The 27,727-nt window shown below is 41.4% G+C and overlaps 1 protein-coding gene across 1 annotated transcript; it reads right to left on the bottom strand.

The window, feature by feature from the left end:
• Positions 1 to 312: 312 nt before the first annotated feature.
• GIMAP2 (GTPase, IMAP family member 2) lies at positions 313 to 4,008 on the bottom strand. Its single transcript, XM_003983236.5, has 3 exons — positions 3,815 to 4,008; positions 2,231 to 2,266; positions 313 to 1,398 (listed from the first exon to the last, which is right to left on the bottom strand). The coding sequence occupies exons 2-3, from the start codon at positions 2,256 to 2,258 to the stop codon at positions 419 to 421; spliced, it is 1,008 nt and encodes a 335-aa protein (XP_003983285.2). The 5' UTR covers positions 2,259 to 2,266; positions 3,815 to 4,008; the 3' UTR covers positions 313 to 418.
• Positions 4,009 to 27,727: the final 23,719 nt, after the last annotated feature.

Here is a 27,727-nt window from a genome sequence, read left to right as displayed (position 1 = left end):
TCATTCTTCTATTCTTATTGGAGAAGTTTTGGGCGTGCTTCATTTTCCTTCCCTCATTTCTTTGTTTTTCAAAAATATTTATTTATTTTAAAGTGTACTTATTTATATTGAGAAAGTAGAGAGAGTATGAGTGGGGGAGGGGCAGAGAGAGAGTGAGACAGAATCTGAACAGGCTCCAGGCTCTGAGCTGTCAGCACAGAGCCCAACGTGGGGCTTGAATCTATGAAGCGTGAGATCATGACCTGAGCTGAAATCAGACACTTAATCCACTGAGCCACCCAGGTGCCCCAAGCAATGTCAAGATTTAAACACTTTACAGAATCTCAAACATTTACTGATGTCAGGCACTGCATTTTACAGGGGAAGCACTTGGACTCACCCCATATATGGCAGTGAGTAAATAATTGCTGACCTGTAACTATGCTCTACGAGTTATGCATTCCAGCCCAGTGATCTTTCTCAAAATTGTCATTAATATTCCAGCTATAAAGAACAGCAATCTACAGAACAAACTGCACATTCTAACGAGAAAGCAGTAAAACAAGTTGCACACTCTGTACAATGGACACAATAACAGAACTGGGAATTTGGCGAACAAATGAATACAAAATAAAATAAAGACGAATGTTTTGATTAGGCCTTGTTTCAGGCCATTTGATTCAGCTGAGTAACGTCTCTGAATTTGCATGTACTTCACAAGATCTCTTTTGAAATCCTTGAACCTTTCCTCTGACCACACAGGTCCACATTCTGATGCTGTTACTAGGCTGTAGAGCCCATTGGTATAGTGGTCACCCCTTTTCTCCAACACCAGGTCCTCAATCACATCCATTAGCTCCCTCACTTGGCCATCCCGCTCACTCCCTGTAGCACAGTTGTTAAAGGCACACACTCTGCCCCCACATGCTGCCACCACCTTGCACAGGGCTTTGTTATCTGTGTCACGGATGTAATCCGTCACTGATTCTCCCTCCAGGTCTTCCTTGTGGGTGAAGAGGACAATTGTGTGTCTCATGGCATCTTCTCCAAAGATCTCCTTCACCCTCTGCACAGCCTGCTGGTCCTGGTCGGTGAATCGGCCCAGCTGGGCCACCAGGAGCAGCACATGGGGTCCTGGTGCAGAGAGTAAGTAGCATCTCCACACCTCTTTGTACAAGGAATCAGAGTGGTCCTTCCCAGAAAACATATCCGGTGTGTCAATAATGACCATCTCCCTCCCTCCCCAGCTTCCCTCATGTTTACTGCAAGTCTTAGTGATGCACTGGGCACTCAGCCGCGATTCAAATGCTTGCATCCCGAGGATGCTGTTCCCTGTAGCACTTTTGCCGGTTCCTGTTTTGCCCACCAGGATGATTCTCAGCTCTGATCCTCTGGCGCGTTGGTTCTTCATACATGGTTCTGTAGAGCAAGTTTACAGTGTCATGAATATACTGCTTACGCCAGTGGGATATTTTTAACAATGGGAGATATTCCCACCTTATGGGCAAAGAGAATCTTCCAATACACTGTATTGATAAAACAGAAGCTAACTCCATTATCAAATAAAACAAACAATGATTTTTAAAACATCTCAGTTTCTCTAGGAATGCCACGTTGGATCTTAGAAAAACATACTCAGGGGACGAGACGGATTTAGAAACATATGGGGCTCCTGGATGGCTCAGTTGGTTAAGTGTCCGACTTCAGCTCAAGTCATGATCTTGTGGTCTGTGAGTTCAAGCCCCACATCGGACTTTGTGCTGACAACTCAGAGTCTGGAGCCTGCTTCGGATTCTGTGTCTCCTTCAGTCTCTGCCCCCGCCCACCCCCACCCCTGCTCACGCTCTTTCTCTCAAAAATGAATAAATGTTAAAAAAGAAAAGAAACATATCTTGTCATGCAAGTCTTGCCCAAATCACCCAGTGCTGGCTGTCTAAAGTACACATTTTCTGAAGATCAGAGATGTGTAGTCAAGACTGTGAGTTCCATCTCACAGTCGGTTAAGTAACCTGACTCCGTTTCAAGGTCAGAGATGGTTCCTCTGACTTCTCTGGGCTGGGGTGTGTTCTTGACCACTAGTGAAATGGCTGGACCAGGGAAATATTGGAATGAGCAGCATAAAATTTTTCTCTCTAATGAAGAAGCATCTGATAGCTTATGCTTTGCTTAGAGAGGGTAGAATGATTTTTATATAAAATAGGCAGAAAATATGGTAAAATAATCACACACACACAAGAATTCATATTCTTACCAGAATGACTGCATCCCTGTTGGTCCATTGCTGTTCCTGAGGGACAGAGAGGCCAGAGACCAATAATATATATATTATATATAAATGTTATTATAAATATATATTATATATGTTTATAAATATTATATATACAATGTATATGTTATATTATACATTTATATTTATACATTTATATACTTACATTTATATTTATGTTTTTAGTTTATTAGTTCTGCATCATGAAAGACTCTTGTATTCTGAGAGCACTGTCATACCCATGGCTCGTTTGTTTACTCATAGCTGGTGGGGGAGATAATTAATCTGTCTTTCAGAGAAATAGAGTCCCTTGCCCAAAGTCACCTAGTGAGTTGAGAAGTGGGTTTAGTTTGTAAGCCCTACCTGCTTCTGGTCTCCACACCTACCTCTTCTCTACTTCCTTCATCCTCCCAAGACCTCCTGCCCCTCCTGCTCTCTTTGGTCTCACCCTTTCCCTCTCTCACCTTCCTCTCTAAATCTGCCTTCCCCAGATGTGAGGTTCAGTCTTTTCTTTCCTTCTCTCCTTTCCCCACCTTGCTCCCTTCTTCCCTACCTCTCCTCTCTCTCCAACCCACCACTCTGCCTTGCAGTCCTTGCAAGAGACTCCATGAATCAAGTATACTATCTTTGAATCCAGAAATACATTTCATTCAGTCCATCAATTACTTGCATTTTCTTCTTTCCTCAACAGCATGAAGAAGCCCTGGGGTCTATCCCTTTTCCTATACATCGCTTTGTTTCATCAGATAGTTTTTCTCTTTTGCTTAAAGAGCTCTTTTTCTCACAGCATATACCAAAGTGACAAGGCACAGAAAACTCATGAGCACATGGGAATGTCCAAATTCTTTTCACTGACTTTATGTTAAGGAAGCTCTGTTTGCCAGTAACATGTAAACTAAACTATACGATGTTTACAGTTCCTGTAAACTGACTATACTTCAGGCAAAGCAGTCACTCTAAATTGTTTCCCTTAAAATCAGGAAAATTGGGGCGCCTGGGTGGCGCAGTCGGTTAAGCCTCTGACTTCAGCCAGGTCACGATCTCGCGGTCCGTGAGTTCGAGCCCCGCGTCAGGCTCTGGGCTGATGGCTCAGAGCCTGGAGCCTGTTTCCGATTCTGTGTCTCCCTCTCTCTCTGCCCCTCCCCCGTTCATGCTCTGTCTCTCTCTGTCCCAAAAATAAATAAACGTTGAAAAAAAAATCAGGAAAATTGTTCTTAAAATTTTTTTTTTTTCAAGCATAGCCTGGGAAGTAGAAATCAACACTGAGGAGCTTTTCGTGAAAGTGAGCTTATCTGATTTACTGTCAAAAAAAACCACAACCAAACAGCAAACAACAAAAACAAAAAAACAAAAACCCAGATGACTCCTTGTTAAAACCTGTGACTTGCCAGCTCAGCTCAAAGAGAAAGAAAATAAAACAAAAGCGCAGTCTATCTTCTTCCTCTTCTCAATCTCCACAGAGACTCCCTGCTGCAAAAGAGCCCCACCATGTGCCTGAGTCTGACATTCTCATTTATGCCGCATGCGCACAATAAACAGTTAAAATAGGAAATTTTAATCAGTAGTTACTTGCTATCAGGTGGACCGTGTTTTCTTGCCAGTAGTGGAACACCAGTGTTCGAATGATTTCAGCTGGACAGGAAAGAAAGGCAGGACTGCCTGCGGCAGATTTGATCCCTTCTCTGCAGGGCTGTGTCCTCACTGTTTCAAGTTTGCCCAAGTGCAAAGCCCCGCCCCTTGCGGAAGTTAAGCCTCTTTCTCACTGGTGGCAGCGACTGTTCTAAAGGCAAGTGTGGACTGGGGAGGACAAGAGCATGGAAGGGGCACCTCTAATGGGGTGCTGTGCAGAGACAGAAGTTTGCAGGAAGAGGAACCTGAGAGAAGCCCACTTCCTGAGTCAGACTGGAAGTTAACAGTCATTAACTCTTAAAGCATTTTGAAATAACTCACTCATGGCTTTCCTGGCACCCTGGCTTTTCTTTCCTGTCCAGCTCTTTAATTTCAGAGGACGCACTTCTGGGGATCAAAGATCTAGTCGTGTCTACAGTAATAATTCGAGTGTGGGCATTCAGGAAGAACAAACCAAAGAGTTAGAGTTGAAATCGTTCAAATGCTCTTTCTTCTTATTTATGTGGCAGCCATCACAGCAGGGGAGAGAGAATATGGAGTTTACATTGCCTTCATCTCAGATTTGCAGTAACCTCATGTGGCTTTCTCTCCCAACCCATTGATGAGGAAGAGTCCCACAACCCTGGCCTCACTACAGTAAGGCTGGGAAATGCAGTGGAGCCGTGGGATTTGGGTGAACATCACTACCTTGCTACACACGCTATTATTATTTTGCTTTGTATTCTTCCAGATTCGTTTCTACGCAGTTCCTTAAGTGTGCTAAAGAACAATACAATGTGGGTAACTCCTGCTTAATATCAGTAATCTATTTCTAAAAATAAGATATTCTGTGTCAAAACAGTAACAGAGACCTATTTCCTATTGTTTTATATGTAAAACAAATATAATGTAAATATAATACATCAAGCCAAAGCCTATCAATTTTCTAAATCATATATAAAATTCAGTAAAGCACTTATATATAATTAAAAAAATAATAAACACTTAGGGGCACCTGGGTGACCCAGTCAGTTAAGCATCCAGTTCCTGGTTTTGGCTCAGGTCATGATCTCACAGGGAGATGGGGAGATACTGGTCAAAGGTAAAAGGCTTCAGTTATAAGATGACTAAGTCCCGGGGATCTAACGTACAGCATGATGACTATAGTTATAATTCTGGATTGTACCCTTGAAAGTTGTTGAGACAGCAGATCTGAAGCAACCTCAGCACACTCATAAAGAAGTGCAGTGATAGTGCATGAGGTGAACTAGCAAAGGCGGGGGTGGGGAGTGTGGAACAATCCATACCTGATGTTTGTTGCTGACTTCCAAAGTTTCATGGAAGTGATGAGTGCAAAGCAAAACAAAGGAAAGACACAATACAACAAACATACAAAAAACAAACAAACAAACAAACAAGAACTCCCAATTTGGATCTTTTAAAAGAGGTTAGATTTAGAGGCTTGTCCATTGAAAAGTGTGAAGAATTGTTAGCTTAACATAGCACAGGATTTGCTGCCAAGGAACTGGTTTGAACTGATGCCCAAAGTTTTAAGAAGGGTCAGTCTCATAGTATAAAAATTAACGACTAGGGGCACCTGGGTGCCTCAGTTGGTTAAGTATCCCACTTCAGCACAGGTCTTGATCTTGTGGTCCATGGGTTTGAGCCCCGTGTCATGCTCTGTGCTGACAGCTCAGAGTCTGGAGCCTGCTTCAGATTCTGTGACCCTCTCCCTCTCCCCCTTCCCCCTCAAAAGTAAATATTCAAAAAAATTTTTTTAAATTAATGACTAAACTTTTAAATTAAAAAATTTTAGGGGCACCTGGGTGGCTCAGTTGGTTGAGTTTCCGACTCTTGATTTCAGCTCAGGTCATGATCCCAGGGTCATGTGAACAAGCCCCACATCAGGCTCTGTGCTGTGTGTGGAGGCTGCTTGGGATTCTCTCTCTCTCTCTCTCTCTCTCTCTCTCTCTCTCTCTTTCTTCTCTCTCTTTCTCCCTCTGCCCCTGTCCCCTGCTCTCTCTCCCTAAACATTTTTTAATGTTTTATATTTTGAGAGAAAGAGAGAGAGAGACAGAGACAGAGCATGAGCAGGGGAGGGGCAGAGAGATGGAGACAGAATCCGAGGCAGGCTTCAGGCTCTGAGCTGTCAGCACAGAGCCCTACATGGGGCCCGAACCCATGAGCAGTGAGATCATGACCTAAGCAGAAGTTGGACACTCAAATGACTGAACCACCCAGGCACCACCAAAAAAATTTTTTTAAAATAAATTTTAAGTCATACAAAAGACATTAACAGAAGCATTCAATTAGATTATGGGATTACCAGCAGCATCTCATCACCAAGGGTGTATGCTGGCAAGTGAGGGAATGCAAAGAGATGTCCATTTTGAATTTTATTCCATTGCTTTGTCTATGATCTGAGAGGATGGATCACAATCATCCCCTTCCAGAGCATCAAGTACCATGACTTAAAGACAGTTCTCAGTTCCTTGGAATGGGACACAGACAAGTCTCAGGCATGGGTCATTCTGCTCTCTCTTATACCAGTTCATCCCCACACCATCTCAATCACTCTGAACAACCACTGTGACTGCTCTTTGACCTCCCTCCCCTCTCAGTGATTAAAGCTGACCAATAATCCCTTTAAATTCTGGACTTTACCTCAGTGTGAGGAACTAGGGAATTGAAACAACCAGGTCAAGAGTGCTGTCACCTTGGCAAAGGAGTGGAGGAGCTATCTTTGATGTTCCAGCCCCAGCTGGCACAGCATGGAGAAGAACCTCGTAACATGGTTGACAATGAAGAAATCACAACCATGTGGCTCTCATCTAGCTGGATCCCAGCTCCCTGAAGCCATTCCAGTCACACCAATTGAAGTCCCAGTCTGCATGGAGGAGAAACAAGTTGTGCCCTCTGTCTCCTCCTGAATTGCTGGCACACGAAATCATGAGCATAATAAAATTGTTGTTTTATGGCACTGAGTTTTGGAGTGGTTTGTTATACAGCAAGAGAGAGTTGGGTCATCCATATAGATTCTTAGAAGTGGCATTGCTAGACAATTGGTACATGTACTTGTAATTTTGATAGATATTACTGGATTGCCTATAACAAAATGTTAACCAAATTGCATACATCAGCATTTTATTATTTCCCCATATCCGTGCTCATAATTTTGTCTGCCAATCTAATAAGTGAAAAATTGTATCTTAGTGTGATGTCCTCTTTTTAAAAATTTCTTCTTAATTTTTATTTTTAGAGATATAGAGTGCATGAATGGGGGAGAAGGGCAGAGAGGGAGAGAAAGAATCTTTTTTTATTTTTTTAATATAATTTATTGTCAAATTGGCTTACATACAACACCCAGTGTTCATCCCAACAAGTGCCCTCCTCAATGCCCATTACCCATTTTTCCTCTCCCTCACTCCCCCATCCACCCTTAGTTTGTTCTCTATATTTAAGAGCCTCTTGTGGTTTGCCTCCCTCCCTCCCTGTTTGTAAGTATTTTTTCCCCTTCCCTTCCCCCATGGTCTTCTGTTAAGCTTCTCAAGATCCACACATGAGTGAAAACATGATATCTGTCTTTCTTTGACTGACTTATTTCACTCAGCATAATACCTTCTAGTTCCATCCATGTTGTTGCAAATGCATGATTTTATTCTTTCTCATTGCCAAGTAACATTCCATTGTATATATAAACCACATCTTCTTTATCCATTCATTAGTTGATGGACATTTAGGCTCTTTCCATAATTTGGCTATTGTTGAAAGCGCTGCTATAAACATTGGGGTACACATCCCCCTCTGCATCAGCACTTCTGTATCCCTTGGGTAAATTCCAAGTAGTGCTATTGCTGGGTCATAGGGTAGTTCTATTTTTTATTTTTTTTTGAGGAACCTCCATACTGTTTTCCAGAGCGGCTGCACCAGTTTGCATTCCCACCAACAGTGCAAGAGGGTTCCCCTTGAGAGAGAGAGAATATTAAGCAGGCTTCACACCCAGCACAGAGCCTGATGTAAGGCTTGATCCGACCACCCTGAGATCATGACCTGAGCCAAAATCAAGAGTTGGATGCTCAACTGAGTCAGCCACTCAGGTGCCCCTTAATGTGATTTTTATATGCGTTACTCAATATGAATGTGGATGAAAATTTTTCATATGTGTAAGAATTGTCGTTTTCTTTATTGACTACTATTTTATATATTTGTTGCCCATGTTTGAATTCTGTTGTTAAACGTTTTGATATTGATTTGTAGAAGTTCTTTATGGGGCCCCAAATGATCATGTTACCTCTTCCTCTTGGATTTTCTTTTTAACTTCCAATTTTGTTCACTTTTATCATGGCTGGTATCTAGAAGAATGCCAAATAATCACAATGACAATAGGCCTCCTTGTTTTATTCCTAACTTTTGTGGAAATACTTCAATGTTTCTCATTAAACAATATGTTTTGAGGTTCAGATGGAAAATTTTATTATGCTAAAAAAATAACCAGTTATTAAATGTTGAATTTTATCAAATTACCTTTCAATAGCTAAAGGGATTATCAGATTACATGGCTCCATGGCTTTATAATGCATTAAATTATATGAAAGTATTTCCCAATATTAAACCTTCTTTGCATTCCACTTAAGGTATTGCTGGATTCTATTTGCTAATAGCTACTTTAGGCTGTCTTTCCAGCTCACCGGCTGCTCCTTTGCCCTGGTTCCAGCTGTATCAGGTTTTGGGCTTCCCTCTTCCTTCCAAACATGACAGCCATCTTGTTTCTCTGAACAGTTTATGCCATTCCAGAGGAATTATCGTTATATCTTTTAAGAGAATAATATTTTTACCATCACTATCTTTACCCCATCACTACCTCCTTTCTTAGGCAAACCTGACATTGAACAAAAATTTTAGCATTATGAGTGTTATTAAGGGGAATGCAAGGTAGCTTGGGAGCATGTAAGAGAGAAGCTAAACTGAGGGGAGAGGGGTAATCGGAAAAGAGTTCTTAGAATTAGCATCACATGAGCTGAAGTTGAAGAGTGAGTAGAAACTAGAGGGATTGAAAGAAAAAGAAACAGGGTATTCCAAGGCAAGTGACAGCATGGCATTCTCCTGGATATTCAAAGGAAGCCAGGATGTCTAGAACCCAGAGACAGGAAGTCAGATTGTGTGGTAATGAGGCTGGAGTTTGAAGTAGAAGATTCAACTCATATGGGGACTTGTCATCAAGTTTGGATCCTGAATATTCCCCTACGAAAAATGGAAAATCACTCCAGGATTGTTTTAATCAGGCCACAGTCAGATGTGTGTGACTGTTGGCTGTGTGAAGAATAGATTCAAAAACCTGTCCCTCATTGTGTGTTCCATGATCTGTATTTGGGTGTTCTTATTGGGGTCCTCCTTCACTTCCTCTGCCTTGCTACATCCCACCCTCTTAGTGCACCAAAACAGAACAGTTATAGTTAAGGCAAACTGGAGAGAAGCCCTGGATGTGACCTGGGAGGTGAGTACATGGAGTCTTTGCCCCAATATGTCTCCTGACACCTTCCCCTGTACTCAGGATCCTGTCCGCCCTTTATTTTCTCACCAACAACTTCTGCACAAAAGCTTTTCATGTTTACTTCTAATTCATTCTGAGTTCAACTGTGTCTTGAAAAGAACTTGGTTTCTAGGTGTTTTTGCCAAGGCTGAAAAATAACTTTTCTGGTTTAGTGAAAGGAAACCACAAGCACCAAAGCTGCTTCTGAGGCAAACTCTGTGCTCTGAGGGGGTGGAGAACCATCTTATCTGGTGTCATCTGAACGAACTGAAATTCCCCTCTGTCCAAACACACACCTGCAACCCACTACTCTTGAGATATCGTTCTTCTCTTATGAGTAAAGGTTTTCCCCAGGATAGGGTGAAGCAAACAAAACAACACATGGGGAGAGATTCAGAAAGTCAAAAGAGCCAAATACAGATCAAAGCAGAGTTAAAGATTCAAATCCTCAGACACCAGCTAGAAGGTTTGTTTGGTATAGTCTGTGACCCATAGCACTGGAGAGGCAGCATCTCTTTTGTTTGTTTTAATTTGAGAGACGGAGAGAAGAGGAGAGGAGAGGAGAGGAGAGGGGAGGGGAGGGGAGGGGAGGGGAGAGGACAGGAGCAGAGCAGAGCACGGGAATCTTAAGCAGGCTTCATGCTCAGTGCAAAGCCTGATGTGGGGATTGACCCCATCACCCTGGGATCATGACCTGAGCAAAAATTAAGCGTTGGACGTTTAGTGGAATGAGCCACCCAGGTGCCCCAGATGGGCAGCATCTTACAAAAAAGATGAGCTGTGCAAGTCTAGCTTGCTATCTTGGGTCTGAATATTATCCATTGAAATTGTAGACATTGATCTATTTGGCCTATTTCTTTTTTTTTTTAATTTTTTTCAACGTTTTTTATTTATTTTTGGGACAGAGAGAGACAGAGCATGAACGGGGGAGGGGCAGAGAGAGAGGGAGACACAGAATCAGAAACAGGCTCCAGGCTCCGAGCCATCAGCCCAGAGCCTGACGCGGGGCTCGAACTCACGGACAGTGATATCGTGACCTGGCTGAAGTCGGACGCTCAACTGACTGCGCCACCCAGGCGCCCCTCTTTGGCCTATTTCTAACTTGCCCTCTCCCTCCTTGCCCCAAACAATTCCCTCCTCCAACATTTTTCACTTCCCAGAGTGCATCAGCGATCACATGTGGCCAAACCACATCTTCCAATGTGGTCATTGACCTACAGTGATGGCCTACAGTGATAATGGTTTCTTGTGCAACAGATACATGGTAAATCTGAATTGCATAATCTTGACATTGTAAATGTGGATTAAATTAAAGAAGTGAAACCAGAACAAGGAAGTTCCTTCTATCTTCTTTCTTTTCTCTCCCTTCTCTCATTCCTCTTACTCCCCAACCCCTATGTCACCCACTGTTGTCTGCCACTCTCTCTCCCACCTCACTGCATTTCTCTCTTGCACAGTGTACCAGTGCCTTAGCCCCTATATCAGGGAATCTAAGTCCCCCAACTTTCTAGAACACCCTTCCCCTTAATCCTGGCTTGTAGTCTTGACAGGTTCCAGAACAGATGGGTCCTGGTGCTCACAAAGAGTAGAGAGAGGCATAGACTTTTCTGGAAAGGCTATTCCAAGGCTCTGCCCAAGCTGCTCCTCAGATAGTACCCCAACCAAAATACATAACACACACACACACACACACACACACACACACACACACACTCACACACACAGCATGGTGGCCAGCACCTGACCCATTCCCAACCTTTACTTTTAGGTTTTATCCTTTCTGAGTGAGCTCCTCTACGGAGGAATTTTCTTCAAAGGCTACTTTAATCTGGAGACTAAGCAATGATTTCTTTTCCAAGAGATGGAGGAAATTGCAGGACGCAGGCAGGCCATTAGGCTAGGGAGCTCAGAGGTGGTTGCAGAGTCCCCTTTTCCTGTAAGTGTGACCCACTGGCCACTAGAAACACTCTCACACGACGACAGGAATTTGAATTTCAACAAGGAAATTGTGCAGATGCTAACAGAGGGCAGTGTATGAACTCCCAAACCTTTGTTCTCCTGCATGAACATAATGGGACTTTTTCCCTAGTCTTCCTCTGGAATCATCTCTGCCATTTCCTGCCAATACATCAGGTCTTACCACATTTGAGCGGTGCCATAGTGCTGATTATGACCATGTAGTGACATCAGGAGTCTTCATCATCACAGGGCTGCTGGTTTTCCAGTGTCAGACTTTCCCATTGATATCTCAGCATGTGTGCCTCTCTGCTCACTCCGTATTGTAAGCCCCAGCCCACGCCAACCCATTGGGACTGACTGGATTCGTAGAGAGCCAGGTGGCATGAGGCTCTCACTTCAGGGTGGGCTCAGAGGATTAGTGATTCCTAATGGGAGACCATAAGTAGTAACCAGACCAGGGGTCTGTCAGGGCAATGCCTATAAAAGCCCACTAGCCTTGTCTTCTGGGTTCATCAGAGAAGTGTTGAGTTGGAGACATTTCAGGCTAAATTAAGTCAGTTTTGTCTACCTCTTGGCACAAAATAGGCAATTTAACATCTTGTCCTTACACATGTTCTCCATCACTCACCAAAGTTTGCATGACTTTATTAGATATTAAAAACTCAGAAATCACAGAAGTAAAACCAATGAATTGCCAAAGTGATAATTAGTACAAAGTTATTGTGCACAAGTGCAAACCATGAACACTCACACCAAATGTGGGATGAGGCTCCGGGGTGTGTGGTTGTAAAGTCACTTGTATAGTCAGACGGCAGCGACTGTGTATTCTTCAAGTGGTGGGTTATAATATTAGAATTTTCTTAAATGGTAGGAAACTGGTAACTGGTTCCCTAATACCGGTTTTAGGTAACAGTTTAAGTTTTGCTTTTGATTTCCAGAGGCAGAAGCAAGAAATGACCCAGGTCAAGTAGTCTTGCGAAAGTTTTATTTGTATGAATAACCTGCTTTTTTTTTTTTTTTTTTAGCTTCGTTCAGCGAATTTTTTAGCTTCGTTCAGTGACATCTGTTTTCTATTTAAATAATGCAGTGGGGTTTTTGTTTGTGTGCACATCCAGGAAGTCTGTGTATATACATTTGATGTCAGTCCATTTCTCAGAACTGCCTCAAATTATAAGAACAAGACTGTTTACTGTAAATTTACCAGTATGTGCTGCAACACTGCGTTCTATCTCCACACCATCATTTCTTACCTCATGCCTGCTGACTGTGGCCTTTGCTGTCACACAATGCTGTGGTCCCTCCCAGGACAGAGCTGGAATGTTGGGCCCATGTCCCCAGCCCTGTATGCAGAATGGCGTGGAGAGGGGGCAGGGGGGGTCAAGGAGAGATCTCACTGCCCAGACCTCTCTGAGCCCTCATGATAGGCTGACAAGGATGAAGCAAGGGCATTTTCCTCTCAGTCTCAAACCCACACCAGGCCTCCTGCAGAATGGGCAGAGCCATGAGAATTGTTGACTCTTGTGAGCAAACAAGAGACCACAGAGTTGGAACAAGGTTTTCTGCCCTTACTCTGCCTTCTGGCCTGAGCTGAAGGTCTGGGCTAGAAAGAACAGATCTTGAGTTCTGGGCAAGCATGCCGAACAGCTGAGCTGAATTTGGGACATGTGCACCATCAACAGTTCTGTGATAGTATTTGGGGTGGAATCTGTCAAGTTTCTGGGAGATTCCTGCTTACTGGAAGTTTGGGAAACAACTTTTTATTTGATATGTTTTTGTTCCTGTTCTTGTTGAACCATTTGCAATTGCCCTTTTCATGTTGCATTCGATCTTCATGAAATGACACAACACAAAAGGGGGCAAATACCAAAAATGGGAGTGAAACTGGCAAATACCACTGGGGACCAGAAAAGGGAATCCATAATTGTCAGGTGGGGCTTTCCTGCACAATTTTCCCACTCAACCCCTCACTATTCAACACTTGGCCCTACATGCCAAGATTGCCCAGAAGGGCTACTGCCCACCTCATTGGGGAGGCTGGGAGATGCCGTCCTTCCACCGCCTGACTTCCAGCGCCCCCCACCACCCCCCTTTCTTGTGCTCACTATCTGCCTTCGGACCGCTGCTCCCTGCCCTCCAGCCAGGTCTCAGAAATTTCAAGTGTGTGCTGAACTGAGGCTTCTATGTATTCCTAATTAATAAAACCCCAAATGAGTGATTGCTCAGAGCCGGAAACCGAAGCATCGGAGCAGATTCATAGAGGAGATGCTGTTGAGGGGAGAGGGGAAGATTTAAAAAGTTGGCTCTCAAGTCCACGTAAATAATGCACCCTTAGACTGAGGCCAGAATCATAAACTAGTGAGGTGGCCAAGTACATCAGCAGTCCGTCTGGGTACTGTCCTACATAAGCACCAGACCTCTTTGTGCTTGTGGTTAAAACCATGCAGCTATAAGCTCTCCATCAAACTTATCTCTTCTCGCTGGGGTTCCCTTTTCCATTTTTGAATGCCTTAGTTAGATTTTCCTTTGTGGTGAAGAAACCCTAAAATATGTCCTTCATTGCAGATAGATAGCAAATTTCTTCCAATCTGTGTAATTGCCAGGTATCTTCACCTTGAAACTTTTATTAAGTTCCTTCACCATTTTATTTATAATTATTTTACACACCTCCACCATATTCTTTCCTACACGCCTCTGAACATGCCACATGGTCAATACCCACCCCTAAAATCTAGTCCCCAGAATTGGCCATATACTTTTATATGTTTCCTGTTCAATTTGGAGAGTTTGGAGTATTATTTCCTGTTGGATCCTGGACTTCTGTTAATAAAGTCTGAGTTAAAGGGGCTTCTTTTTGGTGAGTGCTTTTTTTTTTCCATTGGATATTCTTTCCTGCTTTGTCGAAGATTAGTTGGCCATACATTTGTGGCACTAGTTCTGGGGTTTCTATTCTATTCCATTGGTCTATGTGTCTGTTTTTGTGCCAATACCATGCTGTCTTGATGATTACAGCTTTGTAGTAGAGGTTAAAGTCTGGGATTGTGATGCCTCCTGCTTTGGTTTTCTTCTTCAAAATTACTTTGGCTATTCAGGGCCTTTTGTGGTTCCATACAAATTTTAGGATTGTTTGTTCTAGCCTCGAGAAGAATGCTGGTGCAATTTTGATTGGTATTGCATTGAATGCGTAGATTGCTTTGGGTAGTATTGACATTTTAAGAATATTTATTCTTCCAATCCATGAGCACAGAATGTTTTTCCATCTCTTTATATCTTCTTCAATTTCCTTCATAAGCTTTCTATAGTTTTCAGCATCCAGATCTTTTACATCTTTGGTTAGGTTTATTCCTAGGTATTTTATGCTTCTTGGTGCAATTGTGAATGGGATCAGTTTCTTTGTCTTTCTGTTGCTTTATTATTAGTGTATAAGAATGCAACTGATTTCTGTACATTGATTTTGTATCCTGCAACTTTGCTGAATTCATGTATCAGTTCTAAGACTTTTGGTGGAGTCTATCGGATTTTCCATGTATAATATCATGTCATCTGCAAAAAGTGAAAACTTAATTTTATCTTTGCCAATTTTGATGCCTTTGATTTCCTTTTGTTGTCTGACTGCTGATGCTAGAACTTCCAACACTATGTTAAACAACAGTGGTGAGAGTGGACATCCCTGTTGTGTTGCTGATCTCAGGGAAAAAGGTCTCAGTTTTTCCCCATTTAAGATGATATTAGCTGTGGGCTTTTCATAAATGGCTTTTATGATCTTTAAGTATGTTCCTTCTATCCCGACTTTCTCGAGGGTTTCTATTAAGAAACGATGTTGAATTTTGTCAAATGCTTTTTCTGCATCGATTGACAGGATCATATGGTTCTTATATTTTCTTTTATTAATGTGATGTATCACATTGATTGATTTGCGAATGTTGAACCAGCCTGCAGTCCAGGAATGAGTCCCACTTGATCATGGTGAATAATTCTTTTTATATGCTGTTGAATTTGATTTGCTAGTATCTTATTGAGAATTTTTGCATCCATATTCATCAGAGATATTGGCCTGTAGTTCTCTATTTTTGCTCGGTCTTTGTCTGGTTTAGGAATCAAAGTAATGCTGGCTTCATAGAATGAGTCTGGAAGTTTTCCTTCCCTTTCTATTTTTTGGAAGAGCTTGAGAAGGATAGGTATTGTCTCTGCTTTAAATGTCTGGTAGAATTCCCCTGGGAAGCCATCTGGTCCTGGACTCTTATTTGTTGGGAGATTTTTGATAACTGATTCAATTTCTTCGCTGTTTATGGGTCTTTTAAAGCTTTCTATTTCTTCCTGATTGAGTTTTGGAAGTGTATGGGTGTTTAGGAATTTGTCCATTTCTTCCAGGTTGTCCAGTTTGTTGGCATATAATTTTTCATAGTATTCCCTGATAATTGCTTGTATTTCTGAGGGATTGGTTGTAATAATTCCATTTTCATTCATGATTTTATCTATGTGGGTCATCTCCCTTTTCTTTTTGAGAAGCCTGGCTAGAGGTTTATCAATTTTGTTTATTTTTTCAAAAAACCAACTCTTGGTTTCATTGATCTGCTCTACAGTTTTTTTTTAGTTTCTATATTGTTTATTTCTGCTCTGATCTTTATTATTTCTCTTCTTCTGCTGGGTTTGGGGTGTCTTTGGTGCTCTGCTTCTATTTCCTTTAGGTGTGCTGTTAGATTTTGTATTTGGGATTTTTCTTGTTTCTTGAGATAGGCCTGGATTGCAATGTATTTTCCTCTCAGGACTGCCTTCGTTGCATCCCAAAGCATTTGGATTGTTGTATTTTCATTTTCATTTGTTTCCATATATTTTTTAATTTCTTCTCAAATTGCCTGGTTGACCCATTCATTCTTTAGTAGGGTGTTCTTTAACCTCCATGCTTTTGGAGGTTTTCCAGACTTTTTTCTGTGGTTGATTTCAAGCTTCATAGCATTGTGGTCTGAAAGTATGCATGGTATGATCTCAATTCTTGTATACTTATGAAGGGCTGTTTTGTGACCCAGTATGTGATCTATCTTGGAGAAGGTTCCATGTGCACTCGAGAAGAAAGAATATTCTGTTGCTTTGGGATGCAGAGTTCTAAATATATGTGTCAAGTCCATCTGATCCAATGTATCATTCAGGGCCCTTGTTTCTTTATTGATCCTGTGTCTAGATGATCTATCCATTGTTGTAAGTGGAGTATTAAAGTCTCCCGCAATTACCACATTCTTATCAATAAGGTTGCTTATGTTTGTGAGTAATTGTTTTATATATTTGGAGGCTTCCGTATTCGGTGCATAGACATTTATAATTATTAGCTCTTCCTGATGTATAGACCCTGTAATTATTATACAATGCCCTTCTTCATCTCTTGTTATAGCCTTTAATTTAAAGTCTAGTTTGTCTGATATAAGTATGGCTACTCCAGTTTTCTTTTGACTTCCAGTAGCATGATAGATAGTTCTCCATCTCCTCACTTTCAGTCTGAAGGTGTCTTCAGGTCTAAAATGAATCTCTTGTAGACAGAAAATAGAAGGGTCTTGTTTTTTTTTAATGCATTCTGATACCCTATGTCTTTTGGTTGGCGCATTTAGTCCATTTACATTCAGTGTTATTATAGAAAGATATGGGTTTAGGGTAATTGTGATGTCCATAGGTTTCATGCTTGTAGCTATGTCTCTGGTACTTTGTCTCACAGGATCCCCCTTAGGATCTCTTGTAGGGCTGGTTTAGTGGTGATGAATTCCTTCAGTTTTTGTTTCTTTGGGAAGACCTTTATCTCTCCTTCTATTCTAAATGACAGACTTGCTGGATAAAGGATTCTCGGCTGCATATTTTTTTTCTGTTCAACACATTGAAGATTTCCTGCCATTCCTTTCTGGCCTGACAAGTTTCAGTAGAGAGATCTGTCACTAGTCTTATCAGTCTCCCTTTATATGTTAAAGCATGTTTATCCCTAGCTGATTTTATAATTTTCTCTTTATCCTTGTATTTTGCCAGTTTCACTATGATATGTTGTGCAGAAGATTGATTCAAGTTACATCTGAAGGGAGTTCTCTGTGTCTCTTGGATTTCAATGCCTTTTTCCTTCCCCAGATCAGGGAAGTTCTCAGCTATGATTTCTTCAAATACACCTTCAGCACCTTTCCCTCTTTCTGCCTCCTCTGGAATCCCAATTATGCATAAATTATTTCTTTTTATTGTATCAATTAGTTCTCTAATTCTCCCCTCATACTCCTGGATTTTTTTATCTCTCTTTTTCTCAGCTTCCTCTTTTTCCATAATTTTATCTTCTAATTCACCTATTCTCTCCTCTGCCTCTTCAATCCGAGCTGTGGTCGCCTCCATTTTATTCTGCAGCTCATTTATAGCATTTTTAGCTCCTCCTGACTGTTTCTTAGTCCCTTGATCTCTGTAGCAATAGATTCTCTGCTGTCCTCTATACTGTTTTCAAGCCCAGCGATTAATTTTATGACTATTATTTTAAATTCATTTTCTGTTATATTGTTTAAATCATTTTTGATCAGTTTGTTAGCTGTTGCTACTTCCTGGAGTTTCTTTTGAGGGGAATTCTTCTGTTTCATCATTTTGGATAGTCCCTGGAGTGACACGGAACTGCAGGGCACTTCCCCTGTGCTGTCCGGAGTAACTTGCATTGGTGGGTGGGGCTGCAGTCCGACCTGATGTCTGCCCCCAGCCCACCGCTGGGGCCACAGTCAGACTGGTGTCTGCTTTCTCTTCCCTTCTCCCAGGGGTGGGACTCACTGTGGGGTGGTGTGGCCCCTGTCTGGGCTATTTGCACACTGCCAGGCTTGTGGCACTGCTTCCATGGGATCTGGTGTATTAGCCAGGGTGGTGCACAGGGGCAGGAGGGGCAGTCTCAGCTTGCTTTTCCTTCAGTGGTCCACTTCGAGAGGGGCCCTGCAGCACCAGGAGGGAGGCAGACCCATGGGAGGGATGGATCTGCAGAAGCACAGCATTGGGTGTTTGCGTGGTGCAAGCTAGTTCCGTGATGGGAACTGGTTCCCTTTGGGATTTTGGCTGGGGGATGGATGAGGGAGATGGCACGTCCCAGTGCCTTTGTTCCTTGCTAAGGTGAACTCTGCCCTCCGGGGCTCAACAACTCTCCCTCCTGCTCTCCGAGCAGAGCTGTTGACTTATAACCTTCCAGATGTTAAGTCCCGCTGACTCTCAGAACACACTTGGTCCGGCCCCTCCGCTTTTGCAAGCCAGACTAGGGGGCTCTGCCTTGCAGGACGGGCTGCCCCTCCACCACCCTGGCTCCCTCCTGCCAGTCCGTGTAGCGCTCACCACCTCTCCGCCCTTCCTACCCTCTTCCGTGGGCCTCTTGTCTACGCTTGTCTCCAGAGAATCCGTTCTGCTAGTCTTCTGGTGGTTTTCTGGGTTATTTAGGCCAATGTGGGTGTAATCTAAGTGATTAGCTGGACACGGTGAGCCCAGCATCCTCCTATGCCACCATGTTTGCTAACTCTCCTGGTGACTGCTTTTTTGCACCACAGGCTCATAGTGAGTTTGAGCTCCACTAAAAGCTCCAGATTTCTCTATTTAGAATGTCTCCAGTCTGGTCTTCTAGAATTTATTTTTAGAAGAACTATCATTTAAGAATTTTCAAAATAATTATCCAGCTAGTTTTAGTGCAGGGTTCTAGCTTATCATTTCATTTCCTGGCCATGGGATGTCCCATGGAAAATATTATTTAGAATAATAGTTTTATCTCTGAAGAATGAAGAGTACATATGAGAAAGAGCAGCTGGGACTGTATCACCTCCATAACTAACTGCCTAATCTTAATATGTCATTCAAGCCTTATTTTTCTAATATTTTTAATAGATTTTATTACCTATTTGCATAGTATCACAGGGATCTTGGAAGAATAATTAAAATAGATAATTTTCAAAAATATGAATTGTTGGGGCACCTGGCTGGCTCAATTGGAAGAGCATGGGACTCTTGATCTTGGGGTTATGAGTTTGAGCCCCATGTTGGATATACAGATTACTAAAAAATAAACTTAAAAAGCAACTCAAAAGAATTGAATAAAATAAGAACAATGTTTTTTAAAAATTTTTTTTCAACGTTTTTATTTATTTTTGGGACAGAGAGAGACAGAGCATGAACAGGGGAGGGGCAGAGAGAGAGGGAGACACAGAATCAGAAACAAGCTCCAGGCTCTGAGCCATCAGCCCAGAGCCCGACGCGGGGCTCGAACTCACGGACCGCGAGATCGTGACCTGGCTGAAGTCGGACGCTTAACCGACTGCGCCACCCAGGCGCCCCAAGAACAATGTTTAAAAAAAATATGAGTTATGGGGCAACTGGTTGGCTCCGTTGGTTAAGTGTCTGACTCTTGATTTTGGCTCAGGTCATGATCTCCCAGTTCCTGAGTTTGAGCCTAACATCTGTGCTGACCATATGGAGCCTGCTTGGGATTCTCTCTCCCTATCTCTGTCTCTGTGTCTCTCTCTCAAAATAAATAAATAAATAAATAAACTTAAAAAAATATGAACTGCATCATGGAAGAGAAGTACGAAGGTGGTAAAGATGGCAGTGACATTGCTGATATTCATTATCATTATCACCATCTGGTGCAACATGGTAATTTGTGGATTCCAACCCACCCCCACCCCTCAAAGCAATCCAAAATAGAAGGAATTTTGTACAATTATGGGCCATTTTAGGAAATAGAATACTATTGATGATAGAATAGGACGTTGTAGAATGTGTCCTCTGGCTTTGAGGTGAGAACTCCCACATCTTGGCCTGTAATCAGGAGCACCCCATGGAGAAACTCTCTAGAAACTCTGGTTTATCTTTTCATCTTCCTTTCTTTGCTTCTATTCCTGATGGTAGTGACTCATTTCTCACTCCCCTTTCCCTAAAGCCACGAGCTCATGAGCTTCTTGTGGTATCTGGGTTTTCAAAGAGAGAGGGGATGGAACCATGCTGATGTCTTTTTTTTTAATTTTTTAAATCTTTATTTATTTTTAAGAAAGAGAGAGAGAGAGAGACAAAGTGTGAGAAGGGGAGGAACAGAGAGAGAGGGAGACACAGAATCGAAAACAGGCTCCAAGCTCTGAGCTGTCAGCACAGAGCCCAATGTGGGGCTCAAACTAACAAACCACAAATTCATGACTTGAGCCGAAGTCAGACACTTAACTGACTGAGCCACCTAGGTTCCCCAATGCTGGTGTCTTTTCAGCACACCTGAAAAAGGCTTCTGACAAATGAGGTGGTTCTGGAAGATAGAGGGAGCCTGGCCCTGAGGATCTGAGGCTTTGGTCAGAAAATACTTGGATTTTTGGATGAAGAGAGACCTTGACACATCTACTCCCCTGAGACTCCTGGGGGAACTAGGGCAGTGGGAGGTGACTTTGTGCAGGGGAAGGGTACTGTGTGCTCACAGAAGGGTTCTGCTTAGACCGTGGGCAGGAGGGACGGGGCGTGCATGCAGTGGGATAGCTCAACGAAGACGACGCATGCTCAAGACCGGAATTTCTCACCTTACATTTTTTTGCATGTGGATGCCCTTTGCCGGTGAGTGGATCTCATAAAGAGACCAAGGCCAAGGCCATGGCGTCCAACACAAAAGAACTTTTAATCATGTTGCTTCTGCAGCAGCCAGCAGAGTCACACCCTTATTTCTCAGATGGGTTTGGCTCCATCCATGCTATCCTCTCCCTTCCCTTCCTGTTTTATCCTATTGGATGGTATCTCACTGTGCAGCTCTTAATGGAACACCTTCTATGCATCCAGCTCTGTGAAGTAGTATTTATAAGAGAAGATCTCAGTCTTCTTGGGTGGGTGAGTCTCACACACATGACATAAATGGAGGCTGGAACAAAGAAGTAATACATTTAAAGATCTAGAGTGTATGAAGCATAAATCAAGGGTTCAGGGAGGGTAGGGGATGAAATCTGGTAGCCGCCAGTATTACAGGGGGTGGGGGTGGGGTTAAGATCAATGATAATCTTTGAGTGGCTGGTCACCCAGGGAATCTCAGACTTGAATAGCCCTTCTTCTTCTTTCCTGGACTCACACTGCCCTGGTCCTGGAGGGAGAACACTGTAGTTAAAACAGTTGGAAAGTCCATGTCAGTGTCCTGTGTAGACACACCAACATCCCCATACTGTCCTGTGTCTCCTTTAAGTGCTTCACACACTGTTTACGCCCTTAAACTACCTTTATTTCTCCTGATAGTTTATAAACTTCTCACTGAAATTTTAAAGATCTATCTGAAAACTGAATAGAGGGAATTCATATTTTTTAAAAAATCAAAGCATTTTTTCACCCCCTTTATGAATAAAACCATACTTAGAAACTGGATAACAGCTAAAGCAATCCAAGCTTTTGGACTAAGCTACAGGTGTATTTAGAAGGCAATTCATAATTCTAAATATTTAAGCATTTGAAAAATGAGAAGTTAGCAAAAGGAAAAACAGAATATAGATGAAAGGAAATAATAAATAATAAATAAAAATAGGAACAGAAATAATGAAATTTAAAAGAACACAAAATATCCCCAAATTTACACAATAAAGCTAATTCTTTGGAATGACATACAATTCTGCTAATGTGAATCAAAATCAAAGATCAAGAACACAATAAAAACTGAGAACAAACTGAGGGTTGATGGGGGGGTGGGAGGGAGGGGGGGGTGGGTGATGGGTATTAAAACAAATAACACAATAAAAAATTTAAGAGAATCCTATGAATAGATTTGGGCCAATACACTTGAAAATAGAGATGAATAGATAATTAAAAAGATAAATAAATATTTTCAGATATCAGATCAGATAAAGCAATAGCATTATTATTCCCATGGGGAGAACTGTTTTCTTGCTATATCCCAAAATATATCCTTTTAATATTTGACTCTTTTAAATTTTCCTATAAATATAGATCTGTTTTTATAAACTGTCTAAAAATAGGCCTGTTGTCTACAACAGGTATCCATTTGGTGAGAGATGTGAGCACCATCTTTAAATTTGCATAAGCCATGAAGAGCAGAGTTACTCTTGTTATTCCAAGCTGCACAAAAAAAGAAGATAAATTTGATGTCATTGTTTTATTTTATTTTATTTTTTTAATTAAAAAAATTTTAATGTTTATATTTGAGAGACAGAGCGTGAGTGGGGGAGGGGCAGAAACGGAGACAGAATCCAAAGCAGGCTCCAGGCTCTGAGCTATCAGCACAGAGCCCCATGCAGAGCTTGAACCCACAAGCCAAAAGATCATGACCTGAGCAGAAGTTGGATGCTTAACAAACTGAGCCACCCAGGTGCCCCTTTAAACATTTTTTAAAGTAAGTTTATTAATTAATTAGTTAATTTATTTATTTATTTTTATTTAAAAAAATGTTTTAATATTGAATTTATTGTCAAATTGTTTTCCATACAACACACTGTGCTCATCCCAACAGGTGCCCTCCTCAATGCCCATCACCCACCCTCCTCTCCCTCCCACCCCCCATCAACCCTCAGTTTATTCTCAATTTTTAAGAGTCTCTTATGCTTTGGCTCCCTCCCTCTCTAACTTTTTTTTTTCCTTCCCCTCCCCCATGGTCTTCTGTTAAGTTTCTCAGGATCCACATAAGAGTGAAAACATGGTATCTGTCTTTCTCTGTATGACTTATTTCACTTAGAATAACACTCTCCAGTTCCATCCACGTTGCTACAAAGGGCCATATTTCATTCTTTCTCATTGCCATGTAGTATTCCATTGTGTATATAAATCACAATTTCTTTATCCATTCATCAGTTGATGGACATTTAGGTTCTTTCCATAATTTGGCTATTGTTGAAAGTGCTGCTATAAACATTAGGGTACAAGTGCCCCTATGCATCAGCACTCCTGTATCCCTTGGGTAAATTCCTAGCAGTGCTATTGTTGGGTCATAAGGTAGTTCTATTTTTAATTTTTTGAGGGACCTCCGCACTGTTTTCCAGAGTGGCTGCACCAGTTTGCATTCCCACCAACAGTGCAAGAGGGTTCCCATTTCTCCACATCCTCTTCAGCATCTATAGTCTCCTGATTTGTTCATTTTGGCCACTCTGACTGGCGTGAGGTTGTATCTCAGCATGGTTTTAATTTGTATTTCCCTAATGAGGAGTGATGTTGAGCATCTTTTCATGTGCCTGTTGGCCATCTGGACGTCTTCTTTAGAGAAGTGTCTATTCATGTTTTCTGCCCATTTCTTCACTAGAGTATTTGTTTTTCAGGTGTGGACTTTGGTGAGTTCTTTATAGTTTTTGGACCCTAGCCCTTTGTCTCATATATCATTTGCAGATATCTTTTCCCATTCTGTTGGTTGCCTTTTAGTTTTGTTGATTGTTTCCTTTGTAGTGCAGAAGCTTTATCTTCAGGAGGTCCCAATAGTTCATTTTTGCTTTTAATTCCCTTGCCTTTAGAGATGTGTCAAGTAAGAAATTGCTGCAGCTGAGGTCAGAGAGGTTTTTTCCTGCTTTCTCCTCTAGGGTTTTGATGGTTTCCTGTCTCACATTCAGGTACTTTATCCATTTTGAGTTTATTTCTGTGAATGGTGAAGAAAGTGGTCTCGTTTCATTCTTTTGCATGTTGCTGTCCAGTTCTCCCAGCATCATTTGTTAAAGAGACTGTCTTTTTACCATTGGATATTCTTTCCTGCTTTGTCAAAAATTGGTTGGCCATACTTTTGTGGGTCCAATTCTGAAGTCTCTATTCTATTCCATTGGCCTATGTGTCTGTTTTTGTGTCAATACCATGCTGTCTTGATGATTACAGCTTTGTAGTAGAGGGTTAAAGTCTGGGATTGTGATTCCTCCTGCTTTGGTCTTCTTCTTCAAAATTACTTTGGCTATTCGGGGTCTTTTGTGGTTCCACACAAATTTTAGGATTGCTTGTTCTACCTTTGAGAACAAAGCTGGTGCAATTTTGATTGGGATTGCATTGAATGTGTAGATAGCTTTGGGTAGTATTGACATTTTAACAATATTTATTCTTCCAATCCATGAGCACGTGAATGGGATCAGTTCATTTATTTGTCTTTCTGTTGCTTCATTATTAGTGTATAAGAATGCAACTTATTTCTGTACATTACTTTTGTATCCTGTGATAAGTTTATTTTTGAAGGAGACAGAGATAGAGCACGAGCAGGGGAGGGGTAGAGAGGGAGACACAGAATATGAAGCAGGTTCCAGGCTCTGAGCTGTCAGCACAGAGCCCAATGCGGGGCTCAAATTCATGGACCCCAAGATCTTGACCTGAGCCAAAGTCGAATGCTTAACCTATTGAGCCACTCAGGCACCCTTACTTTGAGAGAGAGAGAGAGAGAGAGAGAGAGAGAGAGAGAGAGAGCACTCAAGTGGGGAAGAGGCAGAGAGAGAAGGAGAGAATCCTAAGCAGGCTCCGCACCATCAGTTTGGAGCCCAATGCAAGGCTGATCTCAGGAACTAAGACCGTGACCTGAGCAGAAATCAAGAGTCAGATACTTAACCAACTGAGCCACCCAGGAATCCCAATGTCATTATTTTTAAAATACTTTAATATTCAGAAACCATAATGAGTCCCTTATGATCTATAGTAACATAAAGTGTAACCAGCACTCAGATAAAGAAACAGAACATCCCAGAAGTCCCCCCATTATTCTCCAAGGGTGACTTCTAGCTGAACTTCTAATAGTATAGATTCATTTTAGCTGTCCTTGTACTTAATATAAATGGAATTATGTACTATGTATTTCTTTTGTATCTGGTTTTTGTTTCTGTTTTCATTTTTTGCTTACCATTATGTTTGAGATTTATCCATATCATAATAAGTAGCAATAAATTGTGCATTCTCACTATTAGTATTTTATTGTGTGAATATAATCCAATTTAAATACATACAATTTATAATTTGTGAATGAATATATAACCTGTATAATTAACCCAACTAATGTAGGCTATGTTACTTATGCTTTTTCAATTTTTATTTCTTTGTGTGTTTGTTTGTAAAGTGGGTTCCACACCCACCCAGCATGGAGCTTGGACTCACTACTCTGAGATCAAGATCTGAACTGACATCAAAAGTCGGACACTTAACTGACTGAACCACCCAGGCGCCCCTGCTTTTTCATTTTATTTTTTTATTATTTTTTTTCAACGTTTATTTATTTTTGAGACAGAGAGAGACAGAGCATGAACGGGGGAGGGGCAGAGAGAGAGGGAGACACAGAATCAGAAACAGGCTCCAGGCTCTGAGCCATCAGCCCAGAGCCTGATGCGGGGCTCGAACTCACGGACCGCGAGATCGTGACCTGGTTGAAGTCGGACGCTTAACCGACTGCGCCACCCAGGCGCCCCTGCTTTTTCATTTTAAAACCGTTTTTCAGCTATTTTACTTTATTTTATTTTCTAGTTTTATTCAGATATAATTGACAAATAAAAATTACATCTATTTAAGGTATACAAGTTGTTGATTTGATATAGGCATACATTGTGAAATAGTCATCATAATCTAGCTAATTATCATATCCACCACCTCACTTGGTTACCATTTTTCTTTTCTTTCTTTTTTTGTCATGAGAATACTTAAGTTGATGGGCATTTACATTGTTTCCATTTTTTTGTTATTCTAAGTGCCACCACTATAAATATCACAGACATTACCTTTTGCAGAACAGAAGCACATAGTTATGTTGGGTATGTACCTTGGGGTAGAACAGCTCGATATTAGCTATGTGTAATATTCAGGTTTCCTAGATACTACAGACTTTTCCAGAAGAGTTCTACCAATGAGCATTTTCACTAAACATCATGTGAGAGTTCTATTTGCTCCACAGTGTCAGAAGTTTCCTTTATATGGAACATTCACACAATTTTCAAGTTTATTCTTAGGCATTTTACTTTTTGTTGTTATTTTTTAATTCACAAGTTATATATAATTGGCTATTGTTAAGTTAACATAATTGGCTTATGTGAGTCAGTTTTTATGGTTTTTATTTAATTTTGCATCCATCAACTTATTAAGGTCTTTTATTGTTTATAGGAGCATGGTTATAGGTTTATTCTCTTCTAGGACCATGTTATATGGTTTATTCTCTTGATTTTCCCAGGTAATAATCATAGCATTTATAAATAATGATTTTATAGCCACCTTATATTTTTTATACATGCTATTTGTCTTTTATGGTTTTAACGTATATTTCCTCTAGATAAATATTTAAAATAGTATGAATAGTAAACATTGTATTTTATTTTATTTCTATTTTAGAAATAGAGAGCAAGCAGGGGAGGGGAAGAGGAAGAGGGAGAGACAGAATCCCAAGCAGGCTCCACGCTGTCAGCACAGAGCCTGATGCAGGGCTCGATCCCATGAACCAGGAGATTATGACCTGAGTCAAAATCAAGAATCAGGCACTCAACTGACTGAGCCACCCAGGCACCCTAACAGTGAATATTTTAAACTTCCAAATTTCCATTCAGCCTCCAAAATGTTTATCAAAATCTTTTTATTACTAGCATATCTTCCCCAAGAAGGAAGAATTTCACAGCAGTTCCTGAGAAAAAAGATGGATGAAGCGTTTAAGTGACTAAAGTAAGTCCATCAAGGCCAGAGCAGATGAGAGAAGAGAGAGGTGACAGTGAAATGAGGAGAAAAAAGGTGGGAAGTGGCCATATCACCTGGCTCACCCAAAGTGGGGACACAGAAGGAAAAGCTAAAAAATTGTGATGATCACAACCCGGGATTGCAGACCCACTGAGAGAGTGGGATTTAATTTTAAGATCATGCCTCCCACACCCACTCCTACCACCTCATCAACAGGGCTTCAGTATAAAAACAGTGAATTAAGGGGCGCCTGGGTGGTTCTCTTTTTTTTTGCTGGGTATCTGTCTGGTTTAGGAATCAAAGTAATGCTGGTTTCAAAGGTTGAGTCTAGAAGTTTTCCTTCCCCTTCTATTGTTTGGAAGAGCTTTATAAAGATAGGTATTATCTCTGCTAAAATGTCTGGTAGAATTCCCCAGGGAAACCATGTAGTACAGGACTCTTATTTGTTGGGAGATTTTTGATAACTGATCAAATTTTTGATTTCTTCCTGTTTGAGTTTTGGAAGTGTGTGGGTACTTAGGAATTTGCCCATTTCTTCCAGGTTGTCCAATTTGTTGGCATATAATTTTTCATGGTATTCCCTGAGAATTGCTTGTATTTCTGAGGGATTGAGATCAGGAACACGACAGGGATGTCCACTCTCACCGCTGTGTTTACCATGGTGTTGGAAGTTCTAGCATCAGCAATCAGACAACAAAGGAAATCAAAGGCATCAAAATTGGCAAAGATGAAGTGAAGCTTTCACTTTTTGCAGATGACATGATATTATACATGGCCAGACCTAGATCAGAGCTTCA

Source organism: Felis catus, chromosome A2 (genome assembly GCF_018350175.1).
Source record: "Felis catus isolate Fca126 chromosome A2, F.catus_Fca126_mat1.0, whole genome shotgun sequence".
Taxonomy (NCBI): domain Eukaryota; kingdom Metazoa; phylum Chordata; class Mammalia; order Carnivora; family Felidae; genus Felis; species Felis catus.
This window is presented reverse-complemented; position numbering and strand designations above follow the sequence as displayed.

Bases quoted from the DNA above. Each gene is read 5' to 3' on its own strand.
- GIMAP2 (XM_003983236.5), bottom strand. From the start codon at position 2,258: ATGGACCAACAGGGATGCAGTCATTCTG. The intron at 1,399-2,230 runs GTAAGAATATGA...CTTGCTCTACAG, and splicing joins ACAGGGATGCAGTCATTCTG to AACCATGTATGAAGAACCAA.